Source organism: Staurois parvus, unplaced genomic scaffold, assembly GCF_062004578.1.
Source record: "Staurois parvus isolate SC_StPar_1 unplaced genomic scaffold, SC_StPar_1.0 ptg000839l, whole genome shotgun sequence".
In the NCBI taxonomy this organism is placed as follows: domain Eukaryota; kingdom Metazoa; phylum Chordata; class Amphibia; order Anura; family Ranidae; genus Staurois; species Staurois parvus.
The window spans coordinates 2,860,532-2,880,913 of record NW_028318635.1 but is presented as its reverse complement, the minus strand read 5'-3'; the positions used below and the strand labels follow the sequence as shown (position 1 = coordinate 2,880,913).

General features: G+C 40.4%; 1 protein-coding gene across 1 annotated transcript in view; it reads right to left on the bottom strand.

The window, feature by feature from the left end:
* CASTOR2 (cytosolic arginine sensor for mTORC1 subunit 2) overlaps positions 1-20,382 on the bottom strand; it is a 208,499-nt gene that overhangs the window by 95,011 nt on the left and 93,106 nt on the right. The window contains exon 2 of the mRNA XM_089655384.1: positions 6,135-6,205. Within this exon, the coding sequence (XP_089511510.1) occupies positions 6,135-6,205 (71 nt within the window). The remainder of the gene's footprint in view (positions 1-6,134; positions 6,206-20,382) is intronic.

Sequence of the window (20,382 nt, the reverse complement as noted above, 5' to 3'; positions counted from 1 at the left end):
ATATATATCTTAGTTACATCTTTTCTGCAAATATTTTTATTGCACCGTTTGACCTTTTAGTAATAAATCTTTCCTTCTGAAAGTGTTGAATTGTTTCTATAGCGCTTTATTGCAATTTACAAATTCCTGCCTCTAAAGAAAACGCTACTGTGTTTGTTTAACTCTCTGCATAATCGGCCTGCGGTGACCGTATTATGCAGACGATTATCTCAACCATTATAGTATTTTAGCTGATATTGCCGAGTTTCCTCTTTCTCTGTACAAAAAGGAGGTGGTGCCAGTGTGAAGGGTTAATTGCATAATTAACCTGACCCAGTAACAATCGCTCAGGCTGCCGGTACATCGATTGTGGTCCAATTAGCTGGAAAATCGTTGTGCAGGGTGCAGCTGGGTGTGGCATTGTTAAGCGCGTGACATCGCGGTTTTAGACCGGCTAGCCCTTCGGTCACGAGTTTGGTGAGAAGGTCTGGGGTCTGACGCCGCGATCGTGACAGGCCTGGCTCACAGTCTCCGCTCTAATTCATCCCATAGGTGTACTATAGGGTTGAGGTCAGGACAGCCAAGTTCCTCCACTGCAAACTTGCTCATCCATGTGTTTATTGACCTTGCTTTGTGCACTAGTGCGCAGTCATGTTGGAACAGGAAAGGGTCATCCCCAAACTGTTCCTACAAAGTTGGGAGCATGAAATTGTCCAAAATGTCTTGGTATGCTGATGCCTTAAGAGTTCCCTTCACTGGAACTGAGGGGTCAATCGCAACCCTTGAAAAACAACCCCACACCATAATCCCCCCTCTACCAAACTTTACACTTAGCACAATGCAGTCAGGAAAGTACCATTATCCTGGCAACAGCCAAACCCAGACACATCCATCGGATTGCCAGACACAGAAGCGTGATTCGTCACTCCAGAGAACACATCCCCGCTGCTCTAGAGTCCAGTGGTGGCGTGCTTTACACCACTGCATCCGATGCTATACATTGCACTTGTTGATGTAAGGCTAGGATGCAGCCTTCGCCATGAAAATCCATGAAGCGCTCTACGCACGGTTGTTGTGCTAATCTGAAGGTCACACAATATTTGGAGGTCTTTAGCTATTGACTCTGCAGACAGTTGGCGACTTCTGTGCACTGTGCCGAAGCATGCATTGACCCCACTGTAATTTTTTGTGGCCTACCACAAGGCTGAGTTGCTGTTGTTCCCAGTTGCTTCTACTTTGTTTTAATACCAGTAACAGTTGATCATGACGTATTTAATAGCAAGGAAATTTCACGGATGGACTTACTGCACAGGTGGCAACCTATCAAAGTACCACGCTTGAATTCACTGAGCTCCTGAGAGCAATCCATTCACAAATGTTTGTAGAAGCAGTCTGCATGCCTAGGTGCTTGATTTTACACACCTGTGGCCATGGGGGTGATTGGAATACCTGAATCCAATGATTTGGAGGGGTCTCCCAATACTTTTGGCAATATAGTGTGTGTGTATATATCTCTATCTTGCATATACTGCAAGCAACACTGATGATGGTAATTACAGCTCAAACTGTTCATTAATACCTACACCAAAGAAGCTCACAATGAATGAGCCACCGTATAAATTATGATTTCTGAATTTTGGTCTATTGCAGAGCCAGGTGGTAAATAAAAAGGCATAGTATATAAGAAGGATTTTGTTCTTGAAATATAAATAGCTCTATTCTACAGAAGAGACCTCTGAGCAAGGAGCAGCATTAACCGCCCACATTGGCTCTCTAAAAAAGATAAAAGCCCTTTTCATAAAGAAACAAGTGCGGGATTTTTAAAATTGCCCTGACATTTTGGACTCAAGGATTATGCAGAGTATAAATGTAGCATTTCTCTATCCTGACATACAGGAAAAAATGTTTTGTTAGGTTTGGATCTACAGTAAGTACTTGATTGCTTTTATGGAGTAAGGTAATCTCAATTGGAGCACATAAACAAAAACCCAACAGAGGTTCTAATCATCTGCTTTTATTGTCCTCTATATCTCCACTGGAGAGATTTTCTTCACTTTCTCTCCCAGTGCCACAACATAAAGAGAGTCTTATAAATGTGGGCAAAAGCTCAATAGAAAACAAAAAGTTATTTCTTGCTGCAGTATGAATACTTTAAAGGTTAAGTTCACCTTTTGACCAGAAATAATAAATGCAGATTTTTTTGCAGGTAGGCAGTGGCTGCAGCAGTGGAAACATGTTACATGTTCCATCCTAAAAACAGATGAAACATGTTCCCAAAGGTGAACTTTATTCTTTTATACAAGAACAAAGCAAGCCACTTGGCACACTTTGCATAGCAAATAGGAACCCCCACCTGTTTGTTACCATAAACAAAGTAGTAAAACAATTATTCGAGGTTCCCATGGCTGTTACCACTCTACATTACTGGTAATACACAGTAGTTACCACTCTACATTACTGGTAATAATTTCTCATTGCAAGACTCAAGCCTGAACCAAATAACTACAGAACTAAAATAAATAACTCATTGCCACACAGATAATTCTCTATCCCATTAGTTAGATCCTAGATCTCATTATAAATGTATTGTGTATTCACATTTATATATCAGAGCCCAGTAGAGGACATTGGGCCCTCAGGCCACCCTCATGAAGTCTCTCTCTGATTGTTTGGTCAGAGACATTCACACCAGTGGCCTACTGGAGGCCATTTTGCAGGGCTCTGGCAGTGCTCATCCTGTTCCTCTTTGCAGAAAGGAGCAGATACGAGTCCTGATGATGGTTTAAGGGCCTTCTACGGCCCTGTCTGGCTCTCCTAGAGTAACTGCCTGACTCCTGGAATCTCCTCCGTGCTCTTGAGACTGTGCTGGGAGACACAGCAAACCTTCTGGCAATGGCTTGCATTCATGTACCATCCTGTAGGAGTTGGACTGCCTGTGCAACCTCTGTAAGGTTCAGGCACTGCCTCATGCTACCAGTAGTGACACTGACCCTAGCCAAATGCAAGAATAGTCAGAAAAGATGAGTAGGGAAAAAAATGTCAGTGGCCTTCGCCTGTAAAACCATTCCTGTTTTGGGGGGTCATCTCATTGTTGTCCATCCAGTGCACCTGTTAATGTAATTAACACCAAAGCAGCTGAAACTGATAAGCAACCCCCTTTGCTATTTAATTGACCAGATCAATATCCCTGGAGTTTAATTGACTTGATGCTATACTCTGATTAAAAAGTGTCCTTTTATTTTTTTGAGCAGTCAATATCACAATGGTATATGTTTAACATTTTAAAATTATACCTATGGCCAAACAGTGGAATTTCCAAGCATTTACATATCCTTAACAACCTTTATAACAAGCCCACACTGACCTCTGTAGCTGCAGGCACCACGGTGTGATTCCTCCCTAAAGTAGTTGTAAAAAACCTTCAGTATGCAGTTGCGCACGCAGTTCCCCCCCCCCCCCCCCCCATACTGACCCAAGTCCAATCCAGCGATGTGCTTAAGAGCAGCTGTTAAATTGGCTCTCTGCCTCCTCATTGGCACCCACTGCTGTCAATCACAGCTTAGGAGGTGGGAGCGGGGGCTTGGGTGAGCCACACTCTGTGTGTCTTATGGACACACAGAGCAGGGCTTGGGAGCGAGCACCCACGAGTGCCACTCAGCAGGGCAGAGGAGCCCAGAGCACTGGTGAGGGACCTCAAAAGAGGAGGATCTGGGCTCCTCTCGGCAAAACCCTTGCACAATTGAGGTAAGTATTACATGTTTGTGATCTTAAAAAAATAAATAAGCATTTAGTATTACTTTAACATTCTCAATAGAAGCTAATCTAATTTTACTTCATGCAGTAATATACTGTCCCTCAAAGCAGAGTTCCAGTGAAAATAAAAGTCAGCAGCTACAAAAACTGTAGCTGCTGACTTTTAAAAAACAGTCACCTACCTGTCCCTCGGTCCCGCAGTGTCCCCCGCAGCCAGTTTCACCGGCGCCAGCATCTTCAGCTTGCGGCTTCACAGCCTGGTGCTCACTGCGCATGCACAAGTAGTGCTGCGCTTTCTGAATGGCCCCGTAATCTTCTGGGACCTTTCATGTGTCCCAGAAGACTACGGGAGAGTGAGGGACAGGGGAGGACACCTTCCGCTTCTGATCACCCTAGGCGATCGCAGTGGAAATGGGAGCGGGTACCGGTCAATTTCAGGTACCCGCTCCTCCCCCGTTCCCCAAAGGTGCCAATCCTTAACGGGGAGTGGGGGACCAATCCTTAAAGCGGAACTTCCCCTTTTGGGTGAAGCTCTGCTTTAAGCTGGCCATACACTATGCAATCTCATTGTACAATCTTTTAGGAGATATTTACTGTACCTACAGGTTTACCTGTAGGTACAAGGGGAAAAAAAACACTTTACAATCACCTTAAGCAGGGCATACATGGACGCTTTTTTTTTTGGTTCAACCAGCAGGTTGAACTAAAAAGAAAAATGACAAATCACAGTATCCACAAAAGCGTTGTGGATTCAGAGATCTTCCCTACCGTACTTTTGTATTATGACCTTCCCAGTGAGAACACACAGATCAGTGCTGCGGCCATTGGCTGCATACGCGGATTGAATGCTACTATTGCAGCAGGACCGTTTGACAGAAGAAAGTCTTCAGAATGGAGTATTTGTATACTCAGCTTTACTAAGCACCTATTCTGTATTATACTTCTAGATTGTAAGCTCGAAAGAGCAGGGCCCTTGAACCCCTTGTGTATTGTTTTGTTACTGTATTGTCTCATGTACTGTCCCCCACTATAATGTACAGCGCTGAGCAAACCTTTTGGCGCTATATAAATACTGTATAATAATAATATTGTTAGATATTAGAAGGCTGGCAGGTCATCTCTGCGAGAGGGAGCAGAATGAGCTTAGCTTCTGAAGAATAGGGGTTTCTGTTGCAAACTTAAATGATTAACTACTCAATTGTGCCTGCAGCTCCAGAGGTCAGTGAAGGCTTGTTTTAAAACTGCATATTACGAATATGTAAGTAATTGTAATTAGTAATTTCCCTTTGAGATTAATAAAGTATTCTGAATAAACATTCAAATAACCATAGCCCAGCCACAATTCTACTTTAAATTAAATTGTAACTGTGCTTTCCATGATGTGTTTTCATCAATACCCTCCCTTCTCCTGGTCAGATCTGCAGACAAACCTAATTTCTCACATCTAGGTTTAGCCAGAACCAGCACAGTATTTATATTCTCTAGTTCCTTAACTTCCAAAGAAATGGCTGAGCATGCACCAGGCTTGCTGTAGCAAATAATGGCTGTTGTGAGACTGAGCAAAGCTGAAGATGGCTGTTATATTTTATACCCAGAACCTACACATGTGCCTTAGAGAACATTGGTGTGTCAGGGCACAAAAACATGAGCTGTTCTTAGACCGGTTTGGCAGTGAGAATTTGGATTTGTCCACATCTGTACTTGTATTTACAAATCTGATGAGGAGGGTAAGGCATGGGGTATGGATTAACACTTGTGTTATGAAAGCACAGTTGCCCTTTCAAGAAGCATGTGTTTGGAAATCTGTCTCTATGGGATTTTAGGAGACAATCTGCTTATGTTTTACTGCTGTTGAGAAACATTTCAGAAGTCAAGCTGAATTTTACTTGCGTAATTATTGTAAAAACGCAATATCTACAGTGAAAGTCTGGCATACAAGAGCAGTGGAAAAATAGATTTTTCTATCAACTTACAATAGTGGAGTTGCGGATTGCCATCGTTTTCATCGGAAAGTGCTCATGTGCTCAGTTTGGACTTGCTGATTTGCTACGGCTAAGCAGACCATGGCATGCACATGTACTGTACTTTACTGTCTCCTAATCCTCTGGCCTCTGCTGTGGTTATTTAGCCCCCCCTTACAATATAGGATGACTAAACATCAAAGGCTTATACCTTACTTTTTCCTGCAACAGCCAGAAGACTTTCTGATTTTCTTTCATGGAATTCAAATTTTCAAATGATTCACATTCCATATGTGAAACCATTTCTAACTCGCAAAGCTGTAGTGGAAACTAGATTCTTTAAGTTAAAACCGTTTTAGCCAGTTTATTCCCAACACACGTACGCAGTTCAAGCAAGGGTCATCAAACAAACACAGCAAAAAATGAATTTCTGAATCTTACCTAAAAAGCCTTCTTCATCAACTATGATAGTATAGTCCTCCGGAGTTTCTGTAAGACTGAAAAACTTGCACCTGAAAAAAAAAGAATATACCGGTAAGTATTTATTTCTGTATGGCCATCTGAACAAACAGTTTTGTTTATATGGTTCCATCTCCTTGAGTGAATGCAAGCGAAATAGCCAAGCTCCGTTTCCAAATTTGCAAAAAAGTGGATCTCTCTCTAACCACTGTAGTTCCTGCTGCTGACACCCACACATCACTATTGTGTCCTTCAGAGACTAGGGGTCAGCGGGAGGAACTAGAACATCCAATATAGAAAACCTGCTATTTCATCAAGGGCTTCTTTTCCACACTACACTATTATATCTACTGATATTTTTGTTGAATAAAATGAATGAAAAGGCACATTTTTCTTGTGTTTTTCTCAAGTATATCACCTTTATCTGTAAAACGGTTTGAATCAAGATCTAATGTTTGCCTATTCAAATATGTTGAAAAAGTCAACAATTTTTATGGGGTGTACTTAACAGGACTGTTACAGCTGAAGCATGAGGGTACCATGTATAAAACACTAGTTTGTAAAACAAATTCAAATAATAAAAATTACTAGATAAATCCACTGTTGTCTCCCTTTAACCCTTTGAGGACCAAGGGACGTATTTGTCCCATTTTTGTAATTGCGTGTATCATCTGATTAAGAACTTAAAACTCTTTTTTTTTTTTTGGTTTGAGTCAAAATATTAGTTCTTATCAACAAACAACAAATGGATCTAGCTTTTTGCCAATTATTTCATGAAATGGCTTAGTTACAGCAACTAAAGTGTACAAACTTTAAAAACAAAAAAATTGATTCTTTTGGCGTTCCAAAACCTTACGGTCCTCAAAGGGTTAAAGAAGAATTCTATGATAGGCAAAAAAAAAAATCACCCATAAGTACATCTCTACACAAAACACTTAATTCAGATAGACCTTTCTCCTAAATTGTAAGGATTTTCAAAATTGTATTATCAGGAAGTCATCTCTGTAATTCAAAAGATAACAGCATCTGCTCCGAGGAGGTGTAACAGCAGTAGTTGCATCATATCCTCTCCTCTCCCTCTGCAGTAAAATTAAACTACAGTTCCCATCATCCAGAGGGAATTGTAGTGAAAGTGGGTGGGTACACTAGGCCTGTACATATTGAATGTGTCTGAGAGTCTCAGTCCACCCACCACTGCAAGCGAGGCTGAATTACATCACTGCTTCCTGGAGAAAGAACTACAGAAGGGATGTGCCAAGACCAGTGGCTGGGGGAATAGGAGGCCCAGAAGCCACCAATCTTTCAAACAGGAATCCAAAGAGAATTAACAGTTTGATTTTGAAAATGAATAGGCTATTCAGAGCAACTACTGAGTGAACCAGAAAATGAATGACATATTCAATAAGGGTAGGAAATCAGCAACAAGGTCAAGTAAAGAAGTTTTTGCCCGGAGTTGTGCTTTAAAGCGGTCTTGTAATTTATGCATATATTATGCTCCCCAGTTGTTAATCAGTTCATACAAATCAATATATATACTGTATGTGCAATTTATTTATTTCAGGTACTTATATAGCGCCGTCAATTTGCGCAGTGCTTTACATAATGTACATTTACATAAGTCCCTAACCCTCAAGGGGTGTACAATCTAATGTCTCCTAATGCTGGAATCAATCAAAACACTGCTAGCATTAGTAAATAGATAGGAAAGTATATTATATTTGCTTGTTTAAAGCTTCTCTTTACATTTTTCCAATTACTTTCTGGTTTCCCTGCCTCGGCAAATGATATCATACAACCCAGGGGTCTTCAGGAGGGGAAGAGCAGTTTCCCAGCTAAGCACACCCTCCTCCTAGCATGCCTGAGCTAAGGGGAGACTGCTTCTAGGAAGTAAATGCTACATGAGTCATCTGCCCCTACTCAAGATGGCCACAAGCAAAAATGCTGAAGGGTGTTTTTCAAGGTGATTTCTTAGCAAAATAAAGCATGGAGACATTGGTTTGTGGTGCTCAGATGCAGTGTAGTTCACCTTTAAAGGCTATGTTCTCCTTTTCCAAAAAATATCCTATGCAGTCAAGTGGCCCCAGTAGTTATTAAAAACTTGTGCATCTGCTCTGAGGAGGTGTAACAGCACTTTCTAAAATGTTCACTAATTTTATTGTCATGTTGTAGACCATTTGAATCCCCCTGGAAGCCTGGCCAAAAGACTCCCAATTAGGAATCCCCACATCCTGTCTTGCTGCTGGGACGTGTAAACTATTGGATGCTCATTCCCAGCATTACAGGAGTGAAAACCAATGTTTTTTCCCATCCTAGCAACAGGGCAGGATGTGGGGAATGATGAGGTTTTCAGCCAGGCTTCCAGGGTGGCCCAAATTGCCTAGAGGTATGATGGTAAAATAATGAACATTTTACAAAGCTGCAGTTTTCTTAATATTCACTGGGGTCCACAGGCTATGTTCTGGAAAAGGGGAACTTAGCCTTTAACAATATTTTCAAACTGACTTGCAGAACAAACCTCAGACTTTTTCTGTACTAATCATTTAAAAATCCCCCCACCCCATATAGCACTGACAACAAGGTCCTTAATGGATATAAATTCAGACTATGCGTGTTAGTCTTTCAGCATCCCGTCCTCCCTGGCAGCCTTGCAATGTTTGACTGTTAGAAAACATATGCCTTGTTTTTCTTTTTTTCTTTTCTTTTTTTTTAATCTTGGCAGCTTGCAGAATGTAGATCACATGTATTATTAGATCAGCAGAACCTTGTCGAGACAAAAAAACTCAATCCATGCTACAACAGCAACAGTGCTGTATGCCTCGCCTCTTCACTCTCCCTCCTTCCACTGTGCACTCAATCATCTCCGTAATGAAAGTGGGAATATTTGTGATGTTTGGCACTTCCCCACATTTCTCAGTAAGCTCCTAATCTATATTTTCAGCAATTAAACCATGTAAGCAGTAGGCCAGCTCAGCCAATTTATTCAGAAACATGGTTAGCCAGGCTTTATTGTTTAGGTAAATTACTAGACCACCATCAACAGGACAACCCCGATATACATGTGACAATGCAGTTACTCAACTGAGGACACATTCACACCAGTTCCTCTGTATAATGGATGGTGTAGGGCTGGTGTGATGAGTTGTTACAACACATCACACTCTTTTCGTTTACATTATTTAACCCCTTGACACCGACGTCACACAAATATGCGGCCTCACAGAACTGGGCTTTTTTCCATAGGGCTGCATATTTGCGTACATGTCTTTCTGCCTGGAGCGCACCACACTGCGCGCTCCCAGCACAAAGACCGTGGTGTCACTGAGAGCACCGGGTTCCATTCTAACGTTTGGGAACCGGGACTCGAGATTCCGGTTCACATGAGCGCTGTGATAGCCTCTGATTGGCTATCACAGTGATCAGTTACTGTACAGCCCGGCCCCCTTGTTTTTTTTCTCTATGAATGGAGGAGAGAGATACATTTTATCTCTCTAACTCCTGGCATAGAGGGGGGAAAAATGTTTGTAAAAAAAAAAAAAAAAAGATAAATATTAAAATATAAAGAACAAATACCTAGATCAAAGTTTGATCCAGTTCAATGCCAGGGTTAGTGCTTGGGTCAAGGTCAGGGTTAAAGATCAATGCCAGGGTTAAAGATCAAGGTCAGGGCCAAAGGTCAGGATTTAAAAATTTGGTATCAGTGTGTTTTAGGGGGGGGAAAAAAAAAAAAAGACAAAAACAAAATGTGCACTATTGTTTCTGGGCTGTACTATGGGTACAAACAACAAATAACATACACATATATGGTATCGCTGCGATCAAGAGCTGGAGAATTTATTTTGGGTTGTTCTTTGGTGGTAGGTTATGGTAGTGACAAGAAACACACAGTTAAATAAAAAAAAATTATTTTTTTTTACTATTTTGGGCCAGTTTCCTATAATAATAATAAAAAAAAAAATCAGGAGATATCCATTACCATTTACCACCAAATGAAAGCCCAATTTGTCCTGAAAAAAACAAGGTATAATTCACCTGGATGTACAAAGTACTTGTGATGATATGTATGGTTTTATTAACACATGTCAATGTTGCAAAATTGTGTTTAGGCATTTAGATTTGTTTTACCCTTAGGAGTGAAGGGGTTAAAATTAAAAAAACAACTCAAACTTTATTCAACACAATGTGTTAACATGTGGTGACAGGCATTGTAATGCACAACAATGCAGAAACACCAACACATGTATGATGTAAGCAGGTCACATAGGGAACAATTGTTTTCTGTGTGTCCTTGTGTTGGGCCTGCATTGAACCATGCAGATCGACACAGCTCAACTCACCTCTGTGAATGAACCATTATAGTACCGACAAACATTAACATGGCATGAACAATTAACATGGCATGCACAAACCAGGTACCAAATTAGTGTTATCAGTAACGATATTCAGGCAGATCTGCAGGTTTACCACAAAGAATGGAGGGGGATCACTGTAAGCATGATCACCCAGAAAGGACTGAGAAGGGCCAAAAGGCATACGTTCCCTAATCCAGCTGTAAACAGCCAGGATGGGTGAAAAAAAAACACTTGTGTCTGTAGGTACACAAGTGTTTCGGAAATTATAACATTTTGGGGTCAAATAGATGTATTTTTTTTAACTTTACAGTTTTCAAACATTTAAAACCTGACAAAAGATTCCCAGAGCACTATGGGTTATCTAAATCAATACAACAGCCTGCTTAGGGGCTTGCTTTGTCAGATTGAAACTTTAAACGGAGTCTTTTCAAAGTGTGATTAATTGTAATAAGGAATTCTGTGTGTAGTCTAATGGAAACCAAAGTTTCAGTGAGAAAAATAAAATATACAGCGCTCAGCATAAATGAGTATGTTCCTTTTGAAAAGTAAGGAAAAATGTCCAAACTTTTAACAAAACAGTTTTATATAACATTTTTTAGCTCATTACATTAAAGTACGGTTAATAATATAATCTTCGGTTTTGCTCAAATTAGTTGATGCAAAAATGAATGCACCCCATAACAAAAACTAACACATCTAGTATTTTGTATGACCTCCATGATTTGCAAGGACAGCACCACGTCTTCTAGGCATGGAATGAACAAGTTGGTGACATATTGCAACATCTATCTTTTTCCGTTCTTCAAGAACGGCCTCTTTTTAGAGCCTGGATGCTGCATGGAGAGTGATGCTCAACTTGTCTCTTCAGAATTCCTCATAGGTGTTTGATTGGGTTCAGATCAGGAGACATACTTGGCCACTGAATCACATTCACCCTGTTGCAACAGTGGCCCTAGACCATACCCGTGCTGCTCCTTCAGAGCTCTGTGTCATGGCCGTGACTCCTGCGTGCATGATGTCATAGTTGCTTGGCCATTCAAGTGGTCTCAGCCGGAAAACTTGGAAGGAAGACCGGGTGAAGATGGAATCCTCTGCAGCTATGGCGACACACCACTGGAGATCTTCATTTCAAGGTAAGTATTTCATAATGTGCTAGTTTGCTATGCATACTAGCACATTATACCTTATACCTTGCAGGGAGAGGTAATTTTTTTTTTTTTTTTTTTTTTAACTACTGCTTCAAAGTAGAACTCCAGGACTGATCTAACTAAGCTTAAAACTGCTCCTTCCCACCTTCTAAATCCTATACTAAATACCCTGTAGAAGTAAGATGCTTATACTTACCTATACTGAGGGCGCTCCAGTCTGGTCAAGTGACCAGCTACCAGCAAAGGAGAGGAGGGACAGCCGACAATGGATGCCCCATAGTAAGCCTATGAGCAACACCAGCACTCATGCATTCCAGCCATTGTCTGCGCTCTCCTCTCCCCACAAGCCAGCCGCTGGAAAGATCACATGATCGGAACAGAGCGCCCTGATAATAGGCAAGTAAAAGCATCTTCCTTCTACAGGGTAGTTAGAATAGGAGGGAGGTGGGAACAGGTTTAAGCTTAGTTTGATCCTGGAATTCCACTTTAAGCAGAGATTCAGTCTATCTGCTTTATATATAAGGAGACATCAGAGTGGGAATCATCAAACTTGGAATGTCTTAATAAAATATAACATAAAAAGTATCTAAAATGTGGCATTACATCAGAAATTATTTTGCTAAAATTCAGACAAAATGTTACACTTAGAAGCACAACTACATACTCACTGGATGTATATTTTCACTGTAAGAACAAGTAAATTATATACTTTTCTTCCTTGCTAACATTTCAGATACCATATTCATATATTAGATGGCATGCACAGTAAGTACCTCTTGTTTTTTTGAAATACAAATTTACACCAAAGTATAATACTCAAATAGTACTTCCTTATCCCCAAGTGTCTTCGATATTTTGTGCAGCCACCACTGAGATTATTTACAAAATAAATCCTAATGCAATTTGCTATTCAAAATCAGAGCCATAAAATGTGAAATTTAACCTGATAAAGAGCTTTTTTAATATGCACGATAAGAAAGAACAAGACTTAATTGCCCAGTATTCATAATCATGAAGGGGGAAAAAAAATAACATTTTAAGCGTTCCAATAAAGCATGTTGTAAAAAACCCTGCTTGGCAAGTCAGTCTAATATGCATTCTGATGGCTAGATGGCCTGAATAACTCAGTGATATGTTTTCATCTCCGGGTAGCTCCACGTAATGAAATAGTCATGAGGCCTGGTGAAAGACGCCGCTTTCTTTCAGCAGTGTTTAACTTAGCATTCATGAAAAAAGCCCCAGAAGGCGGCCTTGGCTAGGTCGGGTTGCATGACCAAGAGAAAAGTGCAGGATCATGCATGACAGTCTTCAAACTTCAAATACAGGAAAAGCCAATAAATACGGACGTATTTTGGGGACACAACTTTTGTCTCAAAATGTTTGCCGCCATGGTTCAATTACATAGCTACATTATATTTAATGCAGAACTAGAGCCAAAATTAAGATAACAATAATCCATAAAAGATAAAATAATAAAACCAATGTATGCTGCAATAATCACCCTAATTTCAGGGTCTGATGACTTCTAACATTCATTCCACTTCCTCTGAGCCCAAGTCACCTAAGGCCCACCCCTGCCTGTTACAGGAGAGTAATAGTAGAAACAGCATAGTGATGAGTCCATCCCTCGTCACTTTGATTTTTCTTCCTACCAGCAGGCTTCTTGCCAGCACCGGAACGAATATGCTCCTTGTGCTGCTTCTTTGTTTTACTCTGCAGCTCTGCTGTATAGAGACTACAAGATGCTAATACCAGGTGAAATTCAGGTACTTGAATTTAAAACATACATGTATATACAGTATGAAAGTGCAGCGCTATAAATCCATGATCTTATTAATAATAAAGGTGAAATAGTAAATATGATAGAAATATATATATATATATATATATATATATATATATATATATATAGGTCACCTTGCATATTCAAAAGGTATATACAGAGAAGATAAAGTGCCAATCAGTGCAAAAAGTGCAGTAAAGTGAATCAAGTAATGTCCGTAATTCAATATAATATTAAATATCAAACAGCAAATATTAATCGGTAAATGTCCTTATGTAGATCAAATACAATATAGCCAAGTGCGTGCGTGCAAATATTCACGAAGGGGATCCACCACCTTGGACGGATGTACACTCACCAGAAAGTGAACATTAATAGGCTTCTGTTTTAACCTGTCACATCTGGAGGTGAAGAGGCAGCCAAGGGGTTAATCCTACTGCTTCATCCGGAAAGAGATGGAAAGGATGTCCCTTGTCCTAGGGAAATAGCTCAACCACAGGAGCCAGAAATGCTAATATAGTGTAGTATTTATTATTATTGAAAATTGTGTCACAAATAGCTAAAATTCCTCGTGGAGTATAGTTAAAATACCAAAATGGCCACCGCTCCGTGCTTCGGCAACGGCGGCGTGACGTCAGTAATGTAGGCTCCATCCAACGCGTTTCGTGCGCATGCACATCCTCAGGGGTACGCCCATTACAATAATACATTTATTGAGGCATTAATGAGTACAAAGATAAATCAATTTGTGACTTTTAAATGTGCCTACAGTCTAAACCATGGGTCTCCAGACTTTCTAAACTGTCCTCTCCTCTTCTAAAACACACAAATCAAATGCTTTTTCTCAGCTCCAGGAGATGGGAATCTGACATAACACACTGTATCATAGTGAAGGGAGCCGATTGTACTCTGAGACTTGAGTGGACACCCCTCTACACAAAGAGAAACATGCAAAGCTGAGGCTGTCTATCACCTCCTGTGTATTAGGGGACTTCCAAGATACAGGCGTACTTCGGTTTACGAACGCCTCGATTAACGTAATTTTCGGTTTACGAACGAAAATCCACTGAAAATAATGTCTTTGTTTACAATTTTTTTTTCGCAATACAAAGCCTTTATAGCGCCGGGTCCGTGTCTTTAAAGTGCACTTTATAAAGAGTTTTGAACAGATAAGACTTTTTTTTTTTATTTTTTCTGCCCTCTGGAACGAATTAATTTGATTTCAATACATTTAAAAAAAATTTTAAAATCATGTCCCTATACAGTATTTATGCCGGACTTTATAAAGAGTTTTGAACAGATAAAAGACTTTTTTTTTACTTTTTTCTGACCTCCGGAACGGATTAATTGGTTTTTAATGCATTCCTATGGGAAACTGCATTTCGGTTTAAGAATTTTTTGCAATACGAAACGTCCCGCTGAACACATTAAATTCGTAAACCAAGGTACGCCTGTATTGTGGTGCAGAAAGGAAAGGGAAGAGAGAGGAATCAGAAGTCACACTTGGTGCTTTGAATTGAGGTTAGTACACATTAAGGGGGGATATAGTGATTTGCTTTGTTCATTTTCCATTTTAGAGGTTTATAACCACTTTAACACACTGATTACATACACAACACGCTTATTCTCTTTTACAGATATACAGTTGCAAGAAAAAGTATGTGAACCCCTTGGGATTACGTGGAGTTTTGCATGAATTGGGCATAAAATGTGCTCTGAACGTCATCTAAGTCACAACAATAGAAGAAAACAGTCTGCTGAACATAATACTACACAAACATTAGATGTTGCCATGGTTTAATTGCACATAACATATAAACATTCACAGTGCAGGGAGGAAAAAGTATGTGAACCTTTGGACTTAATAACTGGTTGACCCTCCTTTGGCAGCAATAACCTCAACCAAACGTTTCCTGTAGTTGCAGATCAGACCTGCACAACGATCTGGAGTAATTTTGGACCACTCCTCTTCACAAAACTGTTTCAGTGTAGCAATATTCTTGGGATGTCTGGTGTGAATCACTCTCTTAAGGTCATGCCACAGCATTTCAATCGGGTTGAGGTCAGGACTCTGACTGGGCCACTCCAGAAGGTGTATTCTGTGCTGTTGCAGCCTTTGTTTTGTTGAATGACTTGTATGCTTTGGGTCATTGTCCTGTTGCATCACCCATCCTCTGCGGAGCTTCAGTTGGCGGACAGATGGTCGTACGTTTTCCTGCAAAATGTCTTTATAAACTCTGGAATTCATTTTCCCATCAATGACAACAATCCGTCCAGGCCCTGAGACAGCAAAGCAGCCCCAAACCATGATGCTCCCTCCGCCATGTTTTACAGTGGGGATGAGGTTTTGATGTTGGTGTGCTGTGCCTTTTTTTCTCCACACATAGTGTTGTGTGTTCTTCCCAAACAACTCAATCTTGGTTTCATATGTCCACAGTATATTTTGCCAGTAGTGCTGTGGAACATCCAGGTGCTCTTTTGCAAACTTCAAACGTGCTGCAATATTCTTTTTGGACAGCAATGGCTTCCTCTGTGGTGTCCTCCCATGTACTCCATTCTTGTTTAATGTTTTCCTTATTGTAGATGTGTCAACAAAAATGTTAGCATGTGCCAGAGATTTCTGTAGGTCTTTAGCGGACACTCTGGGATTCTTCTTTACCTCATGCAGCATTCTGCGCTGTGCTCTTGCAGTCATTTTTACAGGACGACCACGCCGAGGGAGAGTAGCAACAGTGCTAAACTTTCTCCACTTGTAGACAGTCTTTCTTACCGTGGACACATGAGCATCAAGGCTTTTGGAGATAATTTTGTAACCCTTTCCAGCTATATGCAAGTCAACAATTCTTGATCGTAGGTCTTCTGAGAGCTCTTTTCTGCGAGGCATGGTTCACATCAGACAGTGCTTCTTGAAGCCAGTAAACCCAAAACAGGTGCGTGTTTTTTAAGGGCAGGACAGCTGTCAGCAACACATCCAATATCATCACACTGATTGGAGTCAAGGTTGGCTCACTCCTGGCTCCAATTAGCTCTGGGAGAAGTCATTAAGCTAGGGCCTCACATACTTTTTCCTCCCTGCACTGTGAATGTTTACATGTTATGTGCAATTAAACCATGGCAACATCTAATGTTTGTGTAGTATTATGTTCAGCAGACTGTGTTCTTCTATTGTTGTGACTTAGATGATGTTCAGAGCACATTTTATGCCCAATTCATGCAAAACTTAACGTAATCCCAAGGGGTTCACATACTTTTTCTTGCAACTGTATGTATAAGTTATTAAAAAGACTTTACATTCCCTTTAATAAATAAACCCTAACATACAAAGCTAGAACAATGAAATGCTGGAGATAGAGAAGATTAGTCATTAAAGGAAAAACAATGGTGCGTTTTCACAGAGAACACATTTTTATTAATTACTGTAGCATTTACCTAAAGGTACTTTATCTTTTAACTTAGATGTTAGTGGAAAAACAGTCTGCATTAAAGTAATAAAGTAGTAATAAAGTGTTATACAAAATGTAAGCAACAATACACTACCTAACAAAGAGAAACGGATTCTACTTCTGGCTTGTCCTATGTAAACAAGTATTGGTAGTGCTTTCTGGTGTTACAATAAACAGTAAATTATTCAGAGATATGGGGTAACGTGTAAAGAATTGAAATGAGTGGGGGGGATGAAAAAAAGAGAATGAAACTTCTATTTAGAAGAGAGCTGCAAAGATATGTATTCATAGCATCTTTTTTTGCAGACATCAACAAGATGGTAAGGGTCAAGCGTTCACACATAACCATATCTATTAATTCAGAAACATCAGAACAACCACCATAAGCAGTCTATCCTCTGCCTTGGTGAGGAGCACACATTTGTACACAAAGTGCAAAAATGCAAAAAAACTCAGGGTATAGTCCAGCTCAGTCAAACTATATAAATCTATAGAAGTACCTGTAACAAATAAATAATATATAAAGTTACAGTGGTTGTAAATCTCAGACATGAAATATGAACAAAGCATATCCCTCCATATAGTCTCAATCCAGGGCATTAAGTGTCATTTTTGTCCGCTGCCTCCTTACTATGCTGTCAGCATGAGTCACTTCAGAACTCTCCTTACTGTATGTAACTTTAGCTCCCTGCCCCCTGCTTTCAGAGCTGAGGGATCCTGTGTATATTCTGCACTTTGAATGGATATAGGGGAAAAATGGCTGTAGATAAACAGATACACTTTGTTTCACCTCTGTATATCACCTGAGGTCAGTCATTTCACTGGGTATGTATATCACCTGAGGTCAGTCACTTCACTGGGTATGTGTATCGCCTAAGACCAGTCACTTCATTGGGTATGTGTGAACAACCACTTTAAAGCGGAGTTCCACCTGAAAAAAAATAAATAAAAGTCAGCAGCTACAAAAACTGTAGCTGCTGACTTTTAAAATACAGCCACTAACCTGTCCCTCGGTCCAGCGATGTCCTCACCATCGCTGGTTTCACCAGCCATCTTCTCTCCCTGGCACCGGCATCTTCAGTGTGGGCACCCGGCTGTGACAGCTTGTGGTTTCATACCCGGGTGCCCACTGCGCTCATCAAAGGTGCCAATCCTTAATGGGGAGCGGGGGACAAAGGCTTAAAGCCGAACTTCCCCTTTGGGCGGAGCTCCAATTTAAATTAAACCTGGAGTTAGGCTTTAAACATAATATGGAAAGAGTTTTGCTGTATCTATTTGATAAGTGCAAATATCTGTAGACTATGTCAGAAATTTAGAGCTGTCCTGTATCCAGTGCTCACTTCCTGTGTCTCATGGAGAGTAATTGGCTCTCCCAATCTTTATTTTAGGACTACATAATGATTAGCCTTGTGGAGATGGGAGGATAAGGTGGGCTTAAGTGGTTAGCAAGAGAAAATTGGACAGGACTGACCAAGCTCAGCCCACAAAAATACTCAGGGGAATTCATAAAAGGGTGGCATTCACACACACCCTTTAAAAGTCCATCATGGTGCAGCACAAAGTGTCAGTGCTTGTGCCCAATTCATGCACCTGTTAGAAATGATGTTATGAAATGAGTGCTTGTATAAGGGGCAGGTAGTTATTAAGGGAACTACTGTCAGAAAAATGCCATTAGGGCTATATTGAATTCCCCTTGCTGTATGTGGTCAGTCCACAATAAGCGGATTGTATTTCTGGCAAATCAACGGGTGTATAACTGTACTCGCAGGGTTTTTAAATGTATAAAACATGGGTAAATATGCATAGACTGCATGTTTTTTTCACTTTGCCCTGACATACCCTTTAGGGTTGCCTCTAGGCATTGTTCCTACAGCAACACACTTAGTCACTTTGTTTCTGTGCTGGTGATGACCTGTAAATTAAGTTGGTTTTGGTCCAACAATTCAGTAAGTTATTGGCTGCCAACTAAGCAGAGAAAACTTCACCACGAAAAGACATCACAGGCTCTGGTAGAAAAGAAAATTAGAAACACCAATATTAGAAAACTTCATTGAGCCATGACATGCTTCCATTAGAGCTGCACTATTACTTTTTGTTTTTTAAATTCTTGCTTTTAAAAGCACAGTAAATCATAGTTCAAGTTCGATCTTTCAAAACAAAATAAAGTTTTTGAGCTTGCCATAAAATGTTTTTACCTGTGGGACACAGGAATTTAGGAATTCTTAAACTACAAGGTTATACGGCAACCTTTAAGAGGTTGGGACACTGCCAAAGAGCGTTAAGTCAGCCCCCGTATAACCTCACCTCTAAGAATTCATGTACACAAGCAGCTCCTAACTCGAGTTTGAGCTTTTGGCATTTTTTTTTGCTCCTAAACTCAACTCCATATAAGCCTATGTGTCCATGCACACATAGGCTTTTAACAGAGTTTAGGAGCTGCCACGTTTAGTTGAGGTTAAACCTCAGGATGGGAACGTTTTGACCACCGACCACGGGAAAATGCAGCAAAACCTCGGCCAGCGGTCAGGGTAGGCTTGTGTACATGGAGCCCAACCGTCATGCCTCAGTTTTGTGAATAAGCAGTGCAAAGGTAATAACACAGAGGGGCAGGACCTATGTATCTCAATACACTAAGAAAAATATTTTAGAGCAAACACAAAAATCTTATTTTATTTATCGATTATAGAGGGACACATGTATTAAAGAATTCTTAAACATCCAAAATCAGTCTGAGGGGTAGGCAACAACCTCTGAGCGATCCAATGAATATGGAGATCATGCTACAAAAAGTTATTTGAAGAAATCAAAGCCTAAATCAAGGCAAGATGAAGGAACAAAACCAATAATGAAAACTGCCACAACCAACGGGAGGGTCCAGAGGATTCTTGGTCCTTCAGACCAGGAAAAATTGCCACTAAGTGCAGATTCACACTGGAATGCAATGTTCCTGAACAATCCCACACATTTCCATGGTCCAAAGACAGGCTATTACCCAATTAGTAGCTAGGAGATCAGTTAGACCCCAAAAAAAAGAGGTTTGAAAGAGAACCAACTGAGGTGTAATAAGATTAAACAGCTTTACTGAGATCACTATAGGTAAAATGACCAGTTGGCCAACAATCCTCCATTCACCATTAAAATAAGGTAAGATAACGTTATCTCCTTAAAACCAAGCCTGGGTCACACACAAAGCGCTTGTCAACACCCATCTGTCTGTAATGACAGTGATTAGGTGAGTCAATAATATCCAGAACCACACTCAGTGGGTACTGAGACCACAATAATGCACTGTAATGGGTTAACCCAATCAACAACCACAAGGGTAATGATAACAGGGCTCTAGGGATTAGACTCCCTGGGTATGCCCAATATAACCAACAGAATCATAACTGCTGAAATGTAGATTCACATCTGATTAATGAAACCCTAGTAGGGATGTATGGCAATACAAATTCAGAACTATAGACTTCTGCGATAGGATGCATCCCCGTAGCTCAGTAGATTAGT